Source organism: Molothrus aeneus, chromosome 1, assembly GCF_037042795.1.
Source record: "Molothrus aeneus isolate 106 chromosome 1, BPBGC_Maene_1.0, whole genome shotgun sequence".
NCBI classification, from domain to species: Eukaryota; Metazoa; Chordata; class Aves; order Passeriformes; family Icteridae; genus Molothrus; species Molothrus aeneus.
The window spans coordinates 20,165,090-20,184,424 of record NC_089646.1 but is presented as its reverse complement, the minus strand read 5'-3'; the positions used below and the strand labels follow the sequence as shown (position 1 = coordinate 20,184,424).

Here is a 19,335-nt window from a genome sequence, read left to right as displayed (position 1 = left end):
GCCAAGGCACGCTGCCAGCGCCTCCCCACGCCGGCGGGGGCCTAACGCTCCTCCAGTATTCGTCGCTTGCGGGGCGGATCCGTCCTCCCGAGCGTGCCGACCGCAGACCGCTCGGCTTTCCACCAGCCCCGGTGGAAAACTCGCGCCTGTCCCCTCTGACACGCTGCCGCCGCCGCCATGACGCCGCAGTGACGCGCGCGGGCCGCGCCGGGGGGGCGGGGCCGTGCGGCCGTTGGCGGGGCGGGGCCCCGCCGCGTGCCCGCCCCCCCCCCGTGCCCGCCCCCCCCGTGCCCGCCCGCCCGCTCGGCGCTGCCGGGGCCGCTGCGGAGCCTCCGCGAGGGAGACGGGAGAGTCGGCGCCGCTGCTGCCGCCTGGGTGAGCTCGGGGTGCCCCGGGCGCTCGGCGGGAAGCCGAGCCTAGGCATGGGCCTAATCTTCGCCAAGCTGTGGAGCCTCTTCGGTAGCCAAGGTGGGCGCGCGGGCCCGAAGCGGCGGCGGGGCGGGCGGCGAGTGGAGCCCGCGGGGCTGCGGGGGCCGCGGGCAGCCGTGGGGGCTCGGGGCCGGCTCCGCTCGCCGGGCTTCCCCTGAAGGCTCGCCCGGTCAAAAGTTGGGCTTTGCTTTGTGCAGCGCCGTGAGCGCTGGTCCCGCGGCGCCTCATGCTCCGGGTCGCTTTGTTTGAGTTCCCGAGGTGGTCCCTCCTCTCCCCTCCTCCCCGGCCGCGTTAAACACCCAGGAGCCCTTCGGGCGGTGCGCGCCCCGCGTCCGCGGCGGCCCGGGCTGCTGGGGCTGTGCTGGACCGTGACGGTCCCGCTGGGCTTCGCCGAGCCTTCTGTTTAAGTCGGGATCTGTTATTAAAATCGTGTTGTTTTAGTCTTTAATTAAAAGGAAAAGAAGGACGCCAAACATGTAGGGGCCTTCGAGGTAAAGCTCTGTTTGTGTTTTGGCAAAGATGTTGGTTAAATACAGTTAGTGACCCAAGAAAATCAGTTCTCCAGCCAAAAATAAAAAGGTCATAAGGGGATAGTATCGCTTTCCATGCTCTCCTGCCCAGTTCATCCAGCCCTGCAATCACAGCTCATGTTCTAATCCAGAGCTCAGAATTTAGGTCTGCCACCACCTTTACCTCAGATGTTTATCATAAAAGTAGAAAATTATGGTTTATCTGTTAATTTATTTGTTTTAATGATTTTGGTTTACCTAGCCAGCTTTGATTAGAAAATTAAATAGGTAACAGTTACATCATTTTGCCTGCTCCAAGCTCAAGGCCTCAAGGAAAAACAATATAAACAATAAATTCATTAATTGTTCTTTCATCAGGTTTCCAAATGTGAAACTCATTTCCACTTTAAAGTTATTGAAAATGCAGATAAGCCTTTTTTGTGCAATGCTCTGTTGCACGTTTTTGGAGACAGATACACCTGGTGTACTTTAATAGTTTTCTGCCTGTGATTGCACATAACTCAGTCTAATTCTGTACATATCAAAGCCTCAGTGTGTGTGCACATTAACATCTATGTATCAAACTGTCTTTCATTGGATGGGATTGGGATCCAATCCCAGATCATTGATTTTTCTCATGCATACACCATCCTACTGCATAATTCCTGAAGTCTTCTGAATTTGTTGCTAATTTCTTGTTTCCCCAAACTGTCAAACCTATTTGGCAAGATCCAATGTTTCCCCTATCCCCCAGAAAAATATTAAGTACCTTTTTTTGTTTTCATCAAGTAGTGCAATCTGCAGCTCCTTTTTTCCATGAAGAATTCCAAAGACTCCAAAGAGATCTATAAGCAGGGAAGTGATCAGCAGATAACTGGTGGCATTTAGTATTTGCCTCTATAGTAGATTATGATGTCAGTATTTATCTTCAGGAAAGCACATTGTCTTGGTTATTGTATATTATTTCCTGGAAGAAAAGTTATTCTTCATTGTGAGTGACCCTGGCTGGATGCCAGATGCCCACCAAAGCAACTCTATGACTCCCCTCCTCAGCTGGACAGGGGGAGAGAAAATACAGCAAAAGGCTTCTGGATTGAGATAAGGAAAGGGAGATATCACTCACCAGTTCCCATCATGGGCAAAACAGACTCAATTTGTGAAATTAATAGAATTCATTACCAATCAAACTAGAACAGGTTAATGAGAAATAAAACCAGATATTCTGAACACCTGCTCCCCGCTCCTCCCTCTTTTTTTCCCTGGATTAGCTTTATTTTTGGTTCTCTGCCACCTCCCTGAAGGAGGGAACAGGGGCTGTGGTCAGTTCATCACAGATTGTCTCTGCCACTCTTTATTCCTTATGGAGGGGACTGCATCCCCTGTTCCAGTGTGGCATCTCTCCCATAGGAGACAGTCCTCGGGCTTCTCCAATGTGCGTTCTTCCCAAGGTCTGCAATTCTTCACTAACTTCACTTCCAACCCAAGTTCTTTTTCACAAGTCCTTCAGGGAGACAGTCCTTCAGGGACGGGCCATTCCAGTCTGGATCCCCCACAAGGTCACAAACCTGCCAGCAAACCTGTTCCTGAGTGGCCTTCTCTCCACAGCTCCACAGGTTGTTTCTGGGATCGTGCTCCAAGATGAGTGTCCAGTGGGGTCACAGCTGCCTTTGGGATCTACCTGCTCTACTGTGGCATCCTCTGTGGGCTGCAGGTGGACCTCTGCTCCCCCATGGACCTCTGGCTGCAAGGCACAGCTGCCTCACCATGGGCTGCAGGTGGATCCCTGACACCTGCAGCACCTCCTCCCCCTCCTTCTGCACCAACCTTGGAGTCAGCAGAGTTGTTTCTCTCATGTATTCTCACTACTTTTTTCTCTGTCCTTAATTTCTCCTGTGCAACAACTTTTTCTCATCTTAAATATGTTATCCCAGAGGCATTACACCTGTTGCTGGTGGCCTTGGCTGGCATTGGTTGGATACACATTGGAGAAGTTTCTAGGAGTTTCTCAGAAAACACTGTGTAGCCCTCTCCACTATCGAAACCTCACATTGCAAACCTAATACATTCATATATTTAAATGGTTAATGAAATATTAGTCTCACAGTTAAATAGATGAGATAATATCATGAAATATTTACTCTTTGGCATTTATCCCAATAAGAGACTTTAGGATGTGTCCTGATCCTGGTTTAGTGCTGGATTTGTCTTTTGTTTCGTTTTTGCTTTGTTTTGGGTTGGGTTTTTTTGGTTTTTTTTTTGCCTCCTCTTTTTGCGTTACCACAGAAAAGAGAGTGAGTTTCTTTTCATGGCTAAAACTGAAATGTCATTCTAGAAAATTTGCTTCAAACATAAATTTTTGATCTAATGGGAAATTATTCTCCAACAACACAACTGTATGCTCTAAATAATATCATTACTAATAATAAAGCATACTGATTTCTGAGTTGATTTTGGTTGCTCTTGTAATTACATCAAATCTTGATAGTTCCTTGTAGAATTCACAGGCTGTCCTGGGAAGTTTGGGCAGATTAGCACAGTAACTTACACTGATTTTGGCTGTACAGAGGGAGTATTCCAAAGATGCAAATAGGATCTGCTGCGTGAGGTATCAGTTCTCATGGCTGGTGAAAGTTGTGTGATAGCCTGCAGCACTTGGCAAAAAGAAAGGTGAAACTAAGAAAATATTTGAAAGTTCCATCTCTGTTCCATCAGGTAGAGCATGGAGGATGAGGTGTGTCTAAGTCTTTCAGCTCTCAATACATACTGTCTCATAATCAAGTAGTAATTGAACAATGTGAACTGGAGATACTCATAAACAGTTGGCTTTAAAATGAACTTCTGTCATTTTTCTAGGTGATTTTCTAATGGCTTTGTGATAATTTTTCCCTTTTTTGTAAATTGAGAAAAAAACATTACTCAAGTATTGTTTTATTTAAAATATCATTCTCTGCAGCCATTTAAAGCCTAGTTGCTAAATTACATAAGTTCAGTTGAATTTACTTTTGGTAACTTACTTTCAGAAGTTTTAAAAAAATCAGACTCCAAAAATGACCTGCCGAAGCTCCAAAAATGCTGAAGCTATGATTCAGTAGTCAGGTGGCACATTCTTCTAAGCAACATGTGGTTGTGTGGATAGATGGTGGAGCCATTAAGTTAGTGCCTGTGTTAATGCATGTCTGAGTAAAACTTGCTTGACTTATCATTTCATCAGTATTACCAAGATAGCTCTTAATTAAACTGTGGGTTAAAAATAGAAGTGAATGTCAGCAACCCTGATAAAGATAAATGACTGTTATCAAGACTTTATTTTTTTATGTGGTATATAGAGTTCTTTGAGAAGCTCACAAATCTGGGGTTTACTTATTTTTGGAATGGTAATTATCCAGCATCTTACAGGTTGCTCTGAATAATTGCTACAGTTATTAAAAAATTGCTTTAAGAAAAGTAATGGTAAGCTCTAATTCAAGATAATTGAACTTTTGTAACTCTACAATTTATTTCACTTAGCCTTACTGGCAGTTCCTAGTCAGGTTAGGAGAAGCCATTATCTGAAAATCCAAATGGTTTTTGGTTCCTCTGACTACTAAAAGTTATTGACAGCTTCTCTACTTCCTTGTGATCAAATCTGGGGATACAAAATGTATTTGAGCAGTTCTTTTGTGCTTAAGAGAAGACTCTATATTAGCTGTTAATGTGCAAATGAGTCTTTGTGTTGAAACCTTTTTGACCTCCAGAACTATGCTATTCCTCCTGCCTTCTTTCTAGCACACTTCTATCTGCATTCTGTCTTCAACTCTGAGGCCTCCAAGGCTGTTGCTCTTTGGAACCAGATGAGCATTTTGTTTCACAGCTTGAAAGCTATTGGTACTCATTCAGTAGTCATTTCTTCCAAATATGTTAGAAGTCTCATCATTAAAGTATTTAGAATTTTTTTACTTTTATTTTTATCTTTTGCAAAGCAGAGAAAAAGGCATGTTGGGAGAATTGAATCTTCAGTTTTGGGCCCTTTTATCATAGAGAAATATAGATGAGTGAGGAGAAAAGAGCATATTATGTCTTTCTTCTAACATCTGCCAGAAGATAATCTTCACTGCCCTGTGTTTTTGTAATGCTAAACTGCCACAGATTTTTTTAAACCATATTACATATCAATTTTCTTAAAGGGTGTGCTAGAAATGGTTGATGAAACCAAGTCCTTGGATTCTTTTAAGGAGTAGTCTAATACTGTCTTCTGTTTTTTTCCCCTGCATATGCCTACTTCTACTTTCCCCATCTTCCCTCCCTTTTCCTACGTGATTAATAAAGACTCTTCTGCTCGCTCAACTTTGTTATGGATTTTCTTCTTCTTTTGCCAAGAACATGGTGGACTGGGAAGATATTCATAAATACAACCTAAACTGAGTTTGAGTACCAGCCAGTGAAAGGGAGAAACTTGGGTTAGTCTGTAAGTACAGAACACAAATAAATCACTGCCTATGATTTACCCAGTAATGGTCCTTCCTCCTAAATGTGGCATCTGTCTTCTCCTAGTTACTCTTGTAAACAAGTAGCTGTCATGCTAAAATTCTGTTCTTAGTTTGGTAGTTTTTAAGCTTGCATATTGTTCCTCTAATGGACATCTATGTGTAAATTTTTTGTTTTCATCAAACTAGACAGAAATTCAATTTTTGAATATGTTTGTAAGTGAAGAGTTTCCATTACTATAGTTCTGGAATCTGCTACTTGTATGAAATATCCATGATTTCATCTTACAATTTTCATGCCAAGATCACTATTAATTGACACTTGTGTGACTGTTTATTGTTTGTGCTCATTCAATCACTGTATGAAGCACCATCTGACTATGAAGTAACACAGATAAGGTGTGCCTTTTTTTTCCCAGTTAGTGTTGGACCATTCACACTTCAGTGGCTTTCAAAAGCAGCCATCTCAATGGAGTTTTTTTCCTCATTACTTAGTGTGATGTTGTATCATCCAACCCTCCAATCATTCGTGCCTAAGATGACGTGTTCTGATGAGAGGGCAGTGTAATGCCTGACTGGAATTTCTTTTCTTTCTTGAAAATAACTTAAACAGAATGCTGCAAAAGTAGAATCATCTTCCTGGCAATAGTTGGCAACATGTTTGGTTTGAAAAAAACGGGAGGGCATTTCTGTGTTTGGACCTTTGAAAGCTCTCTACATTTAATTATATTTGAGGAAGAGGTGGACAGTCAAGGTACTAGGCATTATTTATTAGCCTTGAAAGTAGAGAGAATTTCATACTATTTATGTATTGGGAGAGGTTATTAATTACTGATTCTGCTGTTAGTGGGGCTAAAAGTACTCCTGCATTTACAGTCAAGAAATGTTCTTTTCTTAGCATGTGTTTACAGGATGCAGTAGTAGGGGAACTGGCACAGGGAAATACATTTTACCATCTGTTATGATCCTGTTGCACAGCAAAACTTACAAAAGTTTTGAAGAAAATGCTTTATTCCAGTAATATTCAGTATAAAAAGACCTAGGTTACTATATATAAATAGATTTTTAACCAAAATGCTTCAATTTTTCCTTAAACCACCTACTTTTGGGGGAAAAAAACCCATCAATTTGATACTTTCAATAGATCTTCTGATCTACTAACTTGTTTGATCCTGTAGATCAAGTGTGGTATTTTGTAGGAAATCTTTAAACTGTGAACCATGTTTTGCTTTGAAATAAGTGCCCTAGAATTGTAAATGTTATCTCTTTAAAAGTGAGCTTGTTCACAGAGTTTTTATGTATCCATTTGCAAATTTTTCACTCTCAAGTGGTTTGCTTATTTTTGTCAGTAATTGGATCAGTATGCTGTAGCTTCACACATATAGCAAAAGAACCACCATTCTAAGTGGCTGTGATACTGGATTTGAAATTCCAAGAGAAATTATTTACAGAGAAGCATATAAATTCTGGAGGACTTTTTTACTGATTTTGTTTATTTGGTTGATTTCTGTTTTGTCTCCCCTGTGCCTGGAAACAAACAGTATTGCAGCAATTGCGAGATCACTATTTTGGATGTTGGACTTTACAGCAGGTTGGGGCAGATGATTTGTCCTTTGTGCTCAGCACTGATGAGGCCTCACCTGGAGTACCACGTCCAGTTCTGGGCTCCTCAGTACAAGAGAGAGTCCAGTGATGGGCTGCAGGGGTGATGAGGTACTGGAGCATCTCACATATGAGAAAAAGAGGTGCAAAGAGGGCAGAGCCAGACTTGTCTTAGTGGTGCCCAATCACAGGACTGGGCAGTGGGCACAAAGTGAAACACACAAGTTCCCTCTGAACATCAGGAAACACTTTTTCACTGTGAGGGTCACTGAGCAATAACCCAGGCTGTCCAGGGAGGCTGTGGAGTTTCCATCTTGGATATATTAAAACCCTATCTGAACGTGGTCCTATGCCACTGGCTGTGTGGGCCTGGTTCAGCAAAGAGGTTCAACCAGATGACCTCCAGAAGTGTCTTCCAGCCTTGACCATCTATCATTCTGTGACTTCTCAGTTCAAAAGTTGCAAAATTAGAATCTGTGGCCTATTCAAAATATAGTTTCCTCTTAGATTTTACTGTGTGGTACCTTAATAAATGGTTATTATTGATCCTTGAAAGTTAGGGTAATACCTTTTGCAGTCTTTGGATATTGCTGGTGTTCTTAGCATGATACACTGCTATGGATTATATTTTTCATTTTCCTTTTCTTTCTAAAACTAGATGTTGTAGATTAAGTAATCACTAGTAACCATACCTTTATTAGATTTCCAATGCTGGCTTTTCCTGAGGCTGGGGTCTCAAGAGAAGATGGGGCTTTGTTCGGTGTTTTTTCTGTCCTGAAATCACCACTAATCTGTGTAAGGTGTTGATATAAAGGAAACAAGCAGTTGCATTCTTCAGTAAGGGAGAGTGATTAACCAGAATTATAATTATTGCTGTGTCACTAATTTATTTTTGTCGTCTTCTTTTTTCTTTTTTTAAATTTTTTATTTTTAATATGCAGAGCACAAAGTAATCATAGTGGGACTTGATAATGCTGGAAAGACTACTATTCTTTACCAGTTGTAAGTATATGAACTAATTGTTTTTCTGTTTGCATTTTTTTACTTGTCACTGTTTAATCTTTGAAAATTCAGCTTTGTAACCCGGTGTAATCTCTCTGGGGTTCTAGATCACAATTTGTACATTCATGGAATGAGTTACAACAGAGTAAATGTTTAAAGGATAAGTGAAGGAACTGCTGTGCTTTAAAACTGAACTATAAATCGATAACAATTTGTACATCCAAGCACAAAGTGAACTGCAATTTTTTTTCCCATGAAAGCCTGTCTGAATTTGTATTCATAAAAATAATCCTGTTTCTAGTAATTGCAGAAAATGATTTTTAAATTAATGGAATTTCCAGCCATGCTTCAAAAATCTGAAAAGGTTTCCAAACGTTTCTTAATTCCAGTGTCTAAAATTTGTGATAGAGAATTCCTAAAAATAATATTTCAGCTTTCCCAGATCCTACCTTACTCATTTTCAATAGCATCATTGCACCCAAATCTTGGCAGCATTACAAGAATAAATAATAAATTCAAGAGTGTTGTCAGGAGCATAATTACTATTGTAATTGTGGAAAAGAAGGAGAGTATAGATAAATTAATATCCTTATATTTGGATAGTAAAGCAGCATATGCTTTCTAAAAAGACTTTCTATTTGTGAGCATTTTGAGCAAGCTTAAAGGTGGAACTGAGAATTCTTCAGCTATGTAACCAAACGGTCCTTTGAGATTTAATATCTAGTTACTAAGTAGAGTGCTTTGATAAAATTATATTCCAATTTTTATTTTGCACAGTTTAGTGGTTTTGTGTTTGGCATCTTTAGAATGGCAGCTCCTGCTTTAAAACAAATGCATTTTAAGTGTCTGTTAATGATATTACTTTAGAAAGACAGTCCTCTATAACACTTCACCATTTGTTATGCCTTTTATGTACTTATTTTTCCTTGCTGTTTTCTTTAAGCATGACTACAGTCACTGCTTTCTAAAGTTCAAATGTATAGCTTTTTTAAAATATGCCTGATTTTAAAATATTTTTTGTCAGTTACACATATTTACTTTTTTACAACAAAATTGTGATAACTGAACTCTAACAAGCCTTGTGGATTTTGCTGACTGATCTTTATGGTGTGATATCGTTTTCTTTAGCTTAATGAATGAAGTGGTTCATACTTCTCCAACCATAGGAAGCAATGTAGAAGAAATAGTGGTGAAAAACACTCATTTCTTAATGTGGGATATTGGAGGACAAGAATCATTACGGTCATCGTGGAATACCTATTATTCAAACACAGAGGTATGAGAAGATGATTTGAAATCTGCAAATTGAATAAGTTTGCTTGAAATTATATTTATTTATTAGGAATATTTATAGATTTTTGTAGAGATTGCAGCTGTATTGTTTTTAAATTCTAATAAGGGAGAATAAATCCAAAAAGTGTGAGGTATCTCTGGTATGCAGCCATTTTTCTGGTAATATTTGAAGTATTTTTTCTGTATACTTTACTGTAGTGTTATTTGATCTATGCTATAAACTGTGAAGTTAGATTTTTCCTAGGCAATCAAATGATAATGAAATGCATTTTAGATCAGATTTTTGCTTGCTTTTTTAAATAGAATAAAAGGAAAATTTTGAAATGTAACTTGAAAATTTTGTGATGATTTGCAGTGGTCAACTGGACTTCTGTACATCCAGTCTGAAATTGTTTTGAAATAATGATAATTAGGAGGAAATGAGGAAACAAGGAATAAGGAATAAAGGAATGAAACTTTCTCTAAGCCTAGGCAGCAGTATTTAAACAGCTCATCAGCTCATAGCTTTTATCCAGAGGAGGAAGGAAAGTCTTGCTGTGCACTGCTCGTGAGGTACTGGCAGAGCTGCTGTTGCTGGAAAGGTTGGAGAAGAATTCGGCAACAGTTGACTTGTGGGGTTTGTTTTTTTGTGGCAGTCTTTTTGAGGCCAAGAGGTTATCAATACAAAAAGGCACATATAATCACTGAGGACTCTTTTTGAGACATCTACACTGATGTAAAATATTCTAGACTTCATTTCTTACCATTTCTACTAAAAGCAGAGACCTCTTCTAGATATTACTCACTATATAAGATTCCATCCTCTTGTAAAATCAGGGTTTTTATCTCTTCCTTTTTCTGTATCTTTTCCTATGCTCTTGAAGAGAGGTGAGATCAGTGATCCATCCTAGATCTACTGTAAGCCTGATAATGACATCTCAAACTTCATCTCTAGTATTTTAGACTAATGTTTTATGTTATGTGGAGAAGTGCAGCTACATCTAAGAAACACGTGAAGATAAAGAGACTTCTACCAGCATTATCTGGTATAGAGCAATAAGTTCTTGGCATTTATCCCTTGAGTATCTGATTTTGGAATTTGGAAAGATGCATATATTATTTTTCTGATACTTTTGGGATGTTTTTCGTATTCTGTCTAGCAAGTGTTTGAATTCCAGTGCCTTGTAGTACTTGGAAAGAAGAACTTTCCCTTTACTTAGAAGCTTTGTCTGCTGCAAGCAGTTGAGGAAGAAAAGAGATCTGTTTACTATGCTAATCCTAACCTCCCTCATATGAATAATTCTATTACTGTTCCACCTCATCTGCTAGGCATCTCAAAGTCACAGCAGCATTAAATTGACTAAGGTTTTCATACTTTGTGGTCATTTTTAGTGGCTAATGAATCACTTTAATTTTATAAAGCAAAGTGATTTGGAGAATATGTTGGAGAATTATAGCAGTGATTTCTAATTCTCCTTTTTTGCTACTCTCTTTTCTCTCTTTTGTCACTTTCTCTTTTATGGTGTCCTCTGAAAGTGTCTGTCTCTTTTGTAGGAAGACTAATGGTAGTGGTCTCTTGAAATTGTGCTTTCTGTAATTTGTAGTTTTTATTTACATTTTATACTATTGGTGTTTTTCCCTAGTTCATCATTCTGGTTGTTGACAGCATTGATAGAGAGCGACTTTCTATTACAAAAGAAGAACTTTATAGAATGCTGGCTCATGAGGTATGGTGGGGAGTTGGGATAATAGTTTTGTTGAGAACAGTTAAATAACATTTCATGTTTCCTATGTTAACAAAAATAATTCCAGCAGAAAAAAAAATTTAGAATAAGTGTGCATTCATGTTGATCACATTTTAAAACCATGTAAGTTATAAATAAGGAGAAAAATTATTATGAAGCACCCTTCTAATAGGACTTGCTTGATTGTAATCAAATCAATCTTTACTTTGCAAATTTTGAACTTATAAAATATGTTATGCTTCATATTAATGTAACTTGGTATTGTTGTCCTTTACCACTGACTAGTTCAGTTAAATGGCTGAAATTTCAAGAAACTTTTTTTTTTGTTTTTATTTTAGAGAAATGAAATTGCCTACCTTTTTTTTGTTTCTTCTAATCCTGTTCCTTAAAATTAAGGAGTATATATCATACTATGAGAAAATTAATTTTAGTTCATTTTCCTTCAGAATTATTTATTTGTATTTTTATTATATGTTGGCCTAGGGACTGTTCAGCCTTGAGTCAACTCACTCAAACATCCTAAATTAACTTGTACATTTGCTTAGGTAAAATATGTTAAAACCTTTTGTGATCACTCTGAAGCCAAATTGAGATTGTTTTAAATCCAAATATTCTCCTTCATTTTTGAAAGAAAAAGATTTAGTACAGTACAAGTAATCCTTTTGAGTTAACTTCTCTCAGAGACTTGTGTTTCACATAAGTGAGTTTTTGCTTTGCAGTTTAATGTTAATTGTAGTTTGGGTCTAATAGTAAGGAGTAAATTCACTACCAAAAAAGGTGGAAAAATTGCTTCTTGTGCTGAAGTTTTCCCATGTAGTTTTTTGGTTTCCAGTCTCAAACTCTTTAAAAAATTGTGATCTACCGTCTTTTGAAATCAGTTGGTAGGCCTAGACTGGGCTACTTGTAGGGTTGAATTTTCAGCTGTAGATCATAAAGCTTTGTTGTTTTCTGTTTTTTTTCTATTGATGGAAAAATACTCTCAAAATTTAACATGCATTGAAGTGTATTGAACACTTTTAGTTGCAACTGTCAGCTTCCTGAGTATTAGATGTCTTTACCCTTCTGCTCTTTTAAAGCCATACATTCTAGTTCTTACCTGTTTTGAATGCTAAATTCTATGCTGAAACAAAACCATTTTAATTAGTTATTAAAGCTGATGCAGCATTATTAAAACTCCCTTTTTGGAACACTAGGGTTAAACTTCTAGGAATTTGGAAAGCCTTCTTAAATTATAACTGCTTTAATCAATACAGAACTTTTTAATGAAGTTGAAGGATAGATATATCTGCTAGATACCAAGGGACTGGTATCTAGCAGACTTTTCTATTTGAATAGTGTTTTTTGTATTGTATAGGACTTGCAGTACTTAACCAGAAATAATTCCACTGGCTGAGTGGTTTGGAGCATTAAAAAATGTATTTTGACAAGACTTTCATTAGTTATGTGGTCAACACCAAACAATTTGATTCTCTGTGGTGGTGAACACTTCTGGATAAATTAGTTTTTTAGTCTTACTGTAACAAATATTTCGTGTAGTAAGACAGTTAAAGCTCCACGCTCCAGTGTAATTGTTGATTAGCTTGGATACAGTTCTTTGAACAAATGAAGTTAGCACAATAGCCTTTTAGCTCTGTGTAATAACTGAGTCCTCTGAATGATTCCCAGGATTTACGGAAGGCTGCGGTTCTCATCTTTGCAAACAAGCAGGACATGAAAGGCTGCATGACGGCTGCCGAGATATCCGCGTACCTCACCCTCAGCTCCATAAAGGATCACCCGTGGCACATCCAGTCCTGCTGTGCTCTGACAGGAGAGGGGTAAGTGCTTGCTGCTTACTAGGGCAATTCCTGGTCAATGAGGCTACTGATTTAGAAGCCTGCTGACACCAAAGTGGATTTTTGAAAGTTCGGAACTTTGCTGTCAGAGGGATATTTTGAATTTTTCTTTTTCGCAATTGAACCTTGTGCTCTAAATTCATATGAACGTCTTCCATTTGTTGTTAAAAACCCCAAACCAAAAACCATACGCCACCCCTCCACCTAAGTATGTAGCTGTTGACATAGCTGTCTATTCTCTCTGTGCTACTCTCTTACTCTTGTGTGTCTTTCTGTATTTGAAGAAATAAGCTACTGTTCTCTTCCTTCATATTCTAAACTACAGAAAGCTTCTAAGCTGGGAGGTTGAGGTGTTCAGGGTTTTTTTGGTTGGTTGACTTTTTTGATTAGCATTGAAACATAGTTTTTGATGAAAAGTTACATAGATCTGTCATAAAACAATTTTTTTACCAATATTAAACTTTGTTTATATCTAGCTAATGTTGCTAATTTTGAAATTTGCATACCTTACGCTAACAATTACTAAAATGGAATGCTGGGCTAGCCTTAGATCCTTAGTCTGTAAATATAAAAAAATAAAATTTGGATTTTTGGATACCTTCTACCAAGTTGGATAATGTCTTGCTTGTATCGTGTGAAGTGTGCTAATTTTTCATCTTGGTTTTTAAAGCAGTCTTGTAATGTGTGGTATTTAGGTTTCTTTTTAGCTGTGTTGTACAACTTTTACAATACTGTGGTCTTGTGACATCAAAAACAGTGAATCCAGCTGGGTATTTAGGAAGGGAGAGCATCTACCTCACTTTCTAGCATGAAGTATTATCTAATGTCATGGAGATGTCTTGTAGAGTGAATGGTGGCATTAACTTCCTTCAGGTGAAATGTGTTAGTGAGAAGCAAGTGGGGGGCTTTTTATGGGGTGGTTGTATTTCGGTCTAAGAGTTAACTCTACTTTCCTTCTACCAGTTTTGCTAAAGTCACTTTTGAGTACACAGTTTATGGACTAAGATCTTCAACCAAATGTCAAATGTTCCTTGACATTTGAAGGAAAATAATAATTAATAAATATGAGGTTTAGTTTAGAAACAATGGCTATCCTAGGCTGCTTCTTTTGTATTGTAAAACAAAAAGCAAAGGATATTTAGAATACTTTATGACAGTAGTGAGATGAACTTAGAAAAAACATTCCTAGAGTTAAGATAGCTGAGCTGAGTCTTCCTTGAGAAAATCTGACAAGAATCTGGGGGGGGGGGGATCAACTTGATGTGAGTGAAGCTAGCATTATTGGATAGCTAAACACTGATTTACTGGACAAAGGTAAAGCTCAAAAGGGTAAAAATTAGGTAACTAGATCCCTGGAAAATCAAGGGAAAATCTATCTTCTAAAATGGAAGACTTTTAAATAGAGATGCAAATTGGGTTAGAAAGCAGATTAGATCCCATGCAGTCTTAGTATTCAATATAAACACACTTTTAATTTTGTAATATAATTTTGATATACTGTCTTTTCATGAAACAATTCAGTCTGGATAACCTGCCCTTTATCTTTTAATATTAGTATGTAAAGGTCTAGCTTTCTGTAGAGCAAGAAAAACTTTTTTCTTTTCATGTACTTGCAAGTAAGCATTTAAGGATAGTGTCTTTTAGGTTTACAAGGAGAAAAAAATTTGAAGTATTGCCAAGCTTCAATAATATAGAATGCTTGACCATTTTCATGTGGCTAAAGCCTAAGTAGACTTAGTTTAAAACACTGGTTACTCTCTTCAGCTTTCAATCCCATTTCCAGTTGATTTAATTTATTTTAAGTAGCTGTTTTTACACATAAAAACAAGTAGAAAATACCTTCAAGATGCTGGAATAGAACTTGTACCAAGTATAACATCTCTTATCTTTCAGATTATGCCAAGGCTTGGAGTGGATGACTTCCCGTATTGGAGTGAGATAGCTTTTTTTTTTTTTCCTTTTTTTTTCTTTTTTTTTTTTTGTTATTCCTCCAAAAGAAGAGACTTCTATTTATCCTGTGAACATGTACATTTTTCTGTACTTTTGGCTGCTGAGGCAGTGACCAATGTTTAATTTATATCAGCCAACCTCTAAGCTGTGCTTGAATCAAGCGCAGTTGAACTGAAACACAAAAGTATTTTCTTAACTTTTTTTAATACACTAATCTTCAACTGGATGAACATATGTGAATCTGTTTTTAAGCATTGAAATTCCTCTGAATATGAATTCTAACTTTTTCAATGATAGCTTTTTAAAATCTCTTTTGTCATTGTCAATATTTCATATTTCCTCTTTCTAAATAGTTGTATAACTTACTAACATAAATGAGCACATTTTATTTAATAATTAAAAATAGTGTTTAGGTTAACTTTACTCTGCCATAGCTTTAACCTCAAAGGATAACCATATCTCCAGCTGGACTTCCTGGAATGTTAGTAGAGTTCTAGTCAGCACGAGAATTAATAGTTATGAATGCAAATTTTTAAGTGCTTAATGAACTAGTTATAGTTAATATTGTGGTGGCTTTCAATCTGATATACAATGGAACTTCTGCCTTAAAAGAAATCTGTTTCAGTCTCAGTTTCTCTGGTATGTAGTTCTAGGACATTCTTATATTCTTCTACTTGAAGGTACATCTCTGTACAGTGCATAAAAATATTATTACTAAGTGCTGGTGTAGTCATTTAGAACTTGAATAACTTTTCAAAGATAAATGGGTAATTAAATTTGGAATCACAGCAGCCAGTGTTATGTGTAGACTTGCTGTATTCTGTTAAAATTTTAAATTCTGTATACATGAACCTTCCTCACCTTTTAGTGAGAGTGCTGTTTTTTAAATGAATACAAAATCAAAAGGGAAGCCAGATCTATAAACAAAACAAAACCATGGTGCTGTATCTGTAGACTTCAGAGTGAAGCTAATCTTGACATTTATTTATCTACTATCATACATGTTTTCAGATTCTGTTACAGAGAAATTATTTTGCCTTCATTTTTGTTTTTGGTCTTATTTGCACAAGCAGAGAACTTTTGACAGTGTTTGAGTTAGGTTCCTTCACCTGAAATTTGAAAGACGGGTGGTGAAAGAGTGGACCCAGTAACTATTACTTCAATTTGAAGGGAATTAAGTTAAATCTAAAGATAATCTAAAGATATGGAATTAATTGAGAACATTAAGTATCAAATAAACCTAACCACCAGTCCCCCAGAAAACCCCACATGAGGATTAAAAAAAACAAAACCAACAAATCAAAACCGATAGTGGACACCCAGTTCCTAGCAAAGTCCCAGCAGCAGTCAGGTACCCAGCCTATCTAAATGCTTGGCAGGTTTTGCAGAAGCATCATTCTGCACTTCTGCATGCCTAAAGGCCACATGGAGTTTGGTTACCTGAACTGTTTTGCAAACTGACTGTAGGCCTTTGATGACAAAATGTTTTTGTTTAATCTTGTTTTGAAAATTTAAGCACACTGAATTTTCTTTAATAAAATTTTAAGCTTTGTAAATTTCAATTTGCTTCCATTTTATTTAAATAAAACTTAATGAAAGTTTAAAAATATCAGCAAATATATTGTTGTAAGTGTTGGAAAGACTTTGAATACATGTGGAAACAGTGATTGGTTGAATGAAGTTGTGTATTACTGCCAGTTAGAAAAAGTCACATTTAGGACTACATTGAGTGTCAAGTCAAAATGTTCAGAAAATAATTAAAGTCAGCAAAAAGTATTGTATAAAGAAAAAAGATGAATGCAAGGCAAGGTTAAAATTGATATTAAAGCTGCTTGCTGTGATGTTCAGCTGTTTTAATGTGTGAAAATAAGATTTGTTTTGCTCTTAAGGAAGCAAATTATAAAGGAAAAAAATAAAATGATAGTATGATTTGACGAATGAATGACGTTTCTTGTTTGGTGACTTAAAAATAAACCTGAAAATAAATTTAAATTGCAAACTGAAACTATATTATTCAGAATGTAGTCCTGAATACTTAAAGAGAGCACTAGCTGGTTGTATTGCCCTTTTGGTTTTTTTTTAAAGGTATGATTTTGTATTTAATGCTTTCTAGCTAAAATCATTTGTAAATCTATAGTTTGATTACTAAATCCAGTCTTACCTGAGGTAATACATATAGCTTTGATTAGGAGGAAATGGTCTGGTTGTAGACATTAGAATATCAGAATAATGGATGTTTCTTTTAATTTGTTAGCACTCAAGACCTTTGAGTATCTTTACAGAATAAAGCATTCCTAACAAATGCTATGATTGTTATCACCTATCTACTTCATTTTCTGCAACAGTTTTCCATTGATGATACTGGTTTGTTCACAGCACTATTGCTGTGATTTTTTTTACCATTATTTTTTTGGGGAAAAACACCTTGGTATGGAATTTTGGGGGGGCTATTTTTAATAACTTTGGAGCCTGTTGAACTAAAAGTGATTTGATCATAATATTTTTAAAGGTTGCCTTAGACTAAATACTGTGTGTGTCTTTGCATTGCCAAAGACCGCATTATGTTTGCTAATTTGAATGTAGTAAATATCTTGCAGTAGTTTTGCACTCTAAAAGTATTCTGTGTTTAATATGCTGTTCACAAAGAACAATGTTAATCACCTTAAGTTCAAGAATTTATGGTGTCTGTCCTATGCACAATTATGTTGTACTGCTGTAAATTGGTTGGCACATGGCTCTTTATTTGTTTATGTTTTTTTACTTTTTGTCTAGGTGACAAAGAGGTTCAGGATTCCCAAAGCAGGGTTTCTTTCCAGATCTTTAAACACACTGCACGCAGTAAGGTGAAGAGGACTTGGGCACAGCTGCTCAAAATATTTGTCATAAAAATAAAATTGAGTTGTTCTGTGAAGTTGGATGGGGTTTTTGTTTGTGAGTACTCTGTGGTGAAGAGGTATTGCTGCAGTGTAGCCTTGTCACTTTCATTTCATCTCCAGTCTGTTCACTGGGGCAGAATGGGGGGCCTACATCATGTGCAGCTGTAGCCAGTTCACAGAACATCTTGGCTGGACACCTGCTTCCTTTCATCTCGGAGAAGCTCCAGCTTTGATCCTAAAGATCACATCGTTTCAGCCATGGGAAGTGTGAGTCTTTGTTTGTTTTAGAGAAGGGTGTTTGTTTTAGTGGACTGTTCCCTTTCACAGTAAGAACAAAACAAATCCAAACAAAAGACTGGGAAAAAAAACTTGTATGGATCTTTGTGTGTGCATTTGACTATACTTAGCATTTAGCTGAGTTTGCTCTTTCCTTTTGTAGAGTCTGCCTTGTGAAAGGGCCCAGAAGGCAGCAGTGAGGAGAGCAGGTTGAGAAAAACCTGGCCATGATACCAATGCTAGTAGTAGAAACTAGAATTTTGGAACAACCTTGAACTTCTTCTAAAATTACCTTGATGATCTTTCAACATTGAGTGATTCTGTTTTCCTTCTGAGGGGATAGTGCACTAGAAAAGCTGCACCCTGTCCACACAGCATGTGTGCCCACCCTGCAGGCAAGAGAGGCAGCTTTATCCTGGGTTTGTTTCTTGCTAGGTGTGCTACTCTTCAGTTCAGTTGATTTCTGTTTTGCTGGGTAGAGATATTTCATTTCATGCAGAAAGTTTTCCTGGATGTGACTGAATACATCGCTCCAGTTGCACACCAGTTTGTGTCCCCTAGATGGCAGGAAAGGATCAGTTTAACAGAGGAAAGGATCAGTTTAACAGTGCCTTACCTGCTTTAGCTTGTGTTCTGCATCTCTCTGAAAGACTTCTAAAATGCCTCGGTAAATGAAGAGGCTGTGTACCACTACCTGAACCGTGGGGATCATGCTTAGATGAAATGGAGGCAGCATAAGGGAGAGGAAGCTTGAATCACATCTTCAGTGGGAAGAAAGCTTACAGTGAGGTTTAAAAAATTTGAAGCTGTTCTATAGCTTAAAGGCATTTTGTCTTAATTCTTTATGATTAGAGTTATATTCCAAACTTTCTATTGTTGCTGCAACTGAGAATGTAGACAACAAAAAGAATAAATACAATTCTCAGCACATTTCATTTTAATAATAACTTCTGTCTGTTGCTCATGACATGCTTGATTTTTTTTGAACTTTGATTAGTGACAGTTGCTCCTGTAATGCTCTGTTGCACTGCTACTCCTCAGAAATGTCAAGGATCTGGAACATTTGAACTGTCATCTTGCAGTGTGTTTAGCTGTGATGATGATTTGTAGTCTTTACTATATTCTGCTGCATATGAAAGCTAAATTCAAGTGAAGTAGTAGTTCTGTTGCAAGATTTAGATCATTTTTAGTGTGGTGTTCAAAATAGCAACCCTTGCCAAGGGCAGTACCACCAGCAGGTTTTCATTGCCCATGTTGTTTCTTGTGCAGTGATAAAATGTATAACATTTCTCATATTTGTGTATTTCTCTTTATGCAGTGTTTTAAAAATTTATTATAACTATAACTATTCACAAGAGTATTGCCTAATAATTCAC

At 37.4% G+C, this 19,335-nt stretch overlaps 1 protein-coding gene across 2 annotated transcripts; it reads left to right on the top strand.

The window, feature by feature from the left end:
- The first annotated feature begins 306 nt into the window (after window positions 1-306).
- On the top strand, window positions 307-17,712 carry ARL5B (ADP ribosylation factor like GTPase 5B). Of its 2 annotated transcripts, none has more exons than XM_066552447.1 (7): window positions 307-468; window positions 7,945-8,005; window positions 9,134-9,281; window positions 10,921-11,004; window positions 12,688-12,839; window positions 14,751-14,790; window positions 17,580-17,712. In XM_066552447.1, the coding sequence occupies exons 1-7, from the start codon at window positions 423-425 to the stop codon at window positions 17,652-17,654; spliced, it is 606 nt and encodes a 201-aa protein (XP_066408544.1). In that variant the 5' UTR covers window positions 307-422; the 3' UTR covers window positions 17,655-17,712. The 2 variants fall into 2 exon arrangements, with proteins under 2 accessions (XP_066408544.1, XP_066408551.1); XM_066552454.1 differs by lacking the exon at window positions 307-468 and adding an exon at window positions 4,294-5,382.
- The last annotated feature ends 1,623 nt before the right edge of the window (window positions 17,713-19,335 follow it).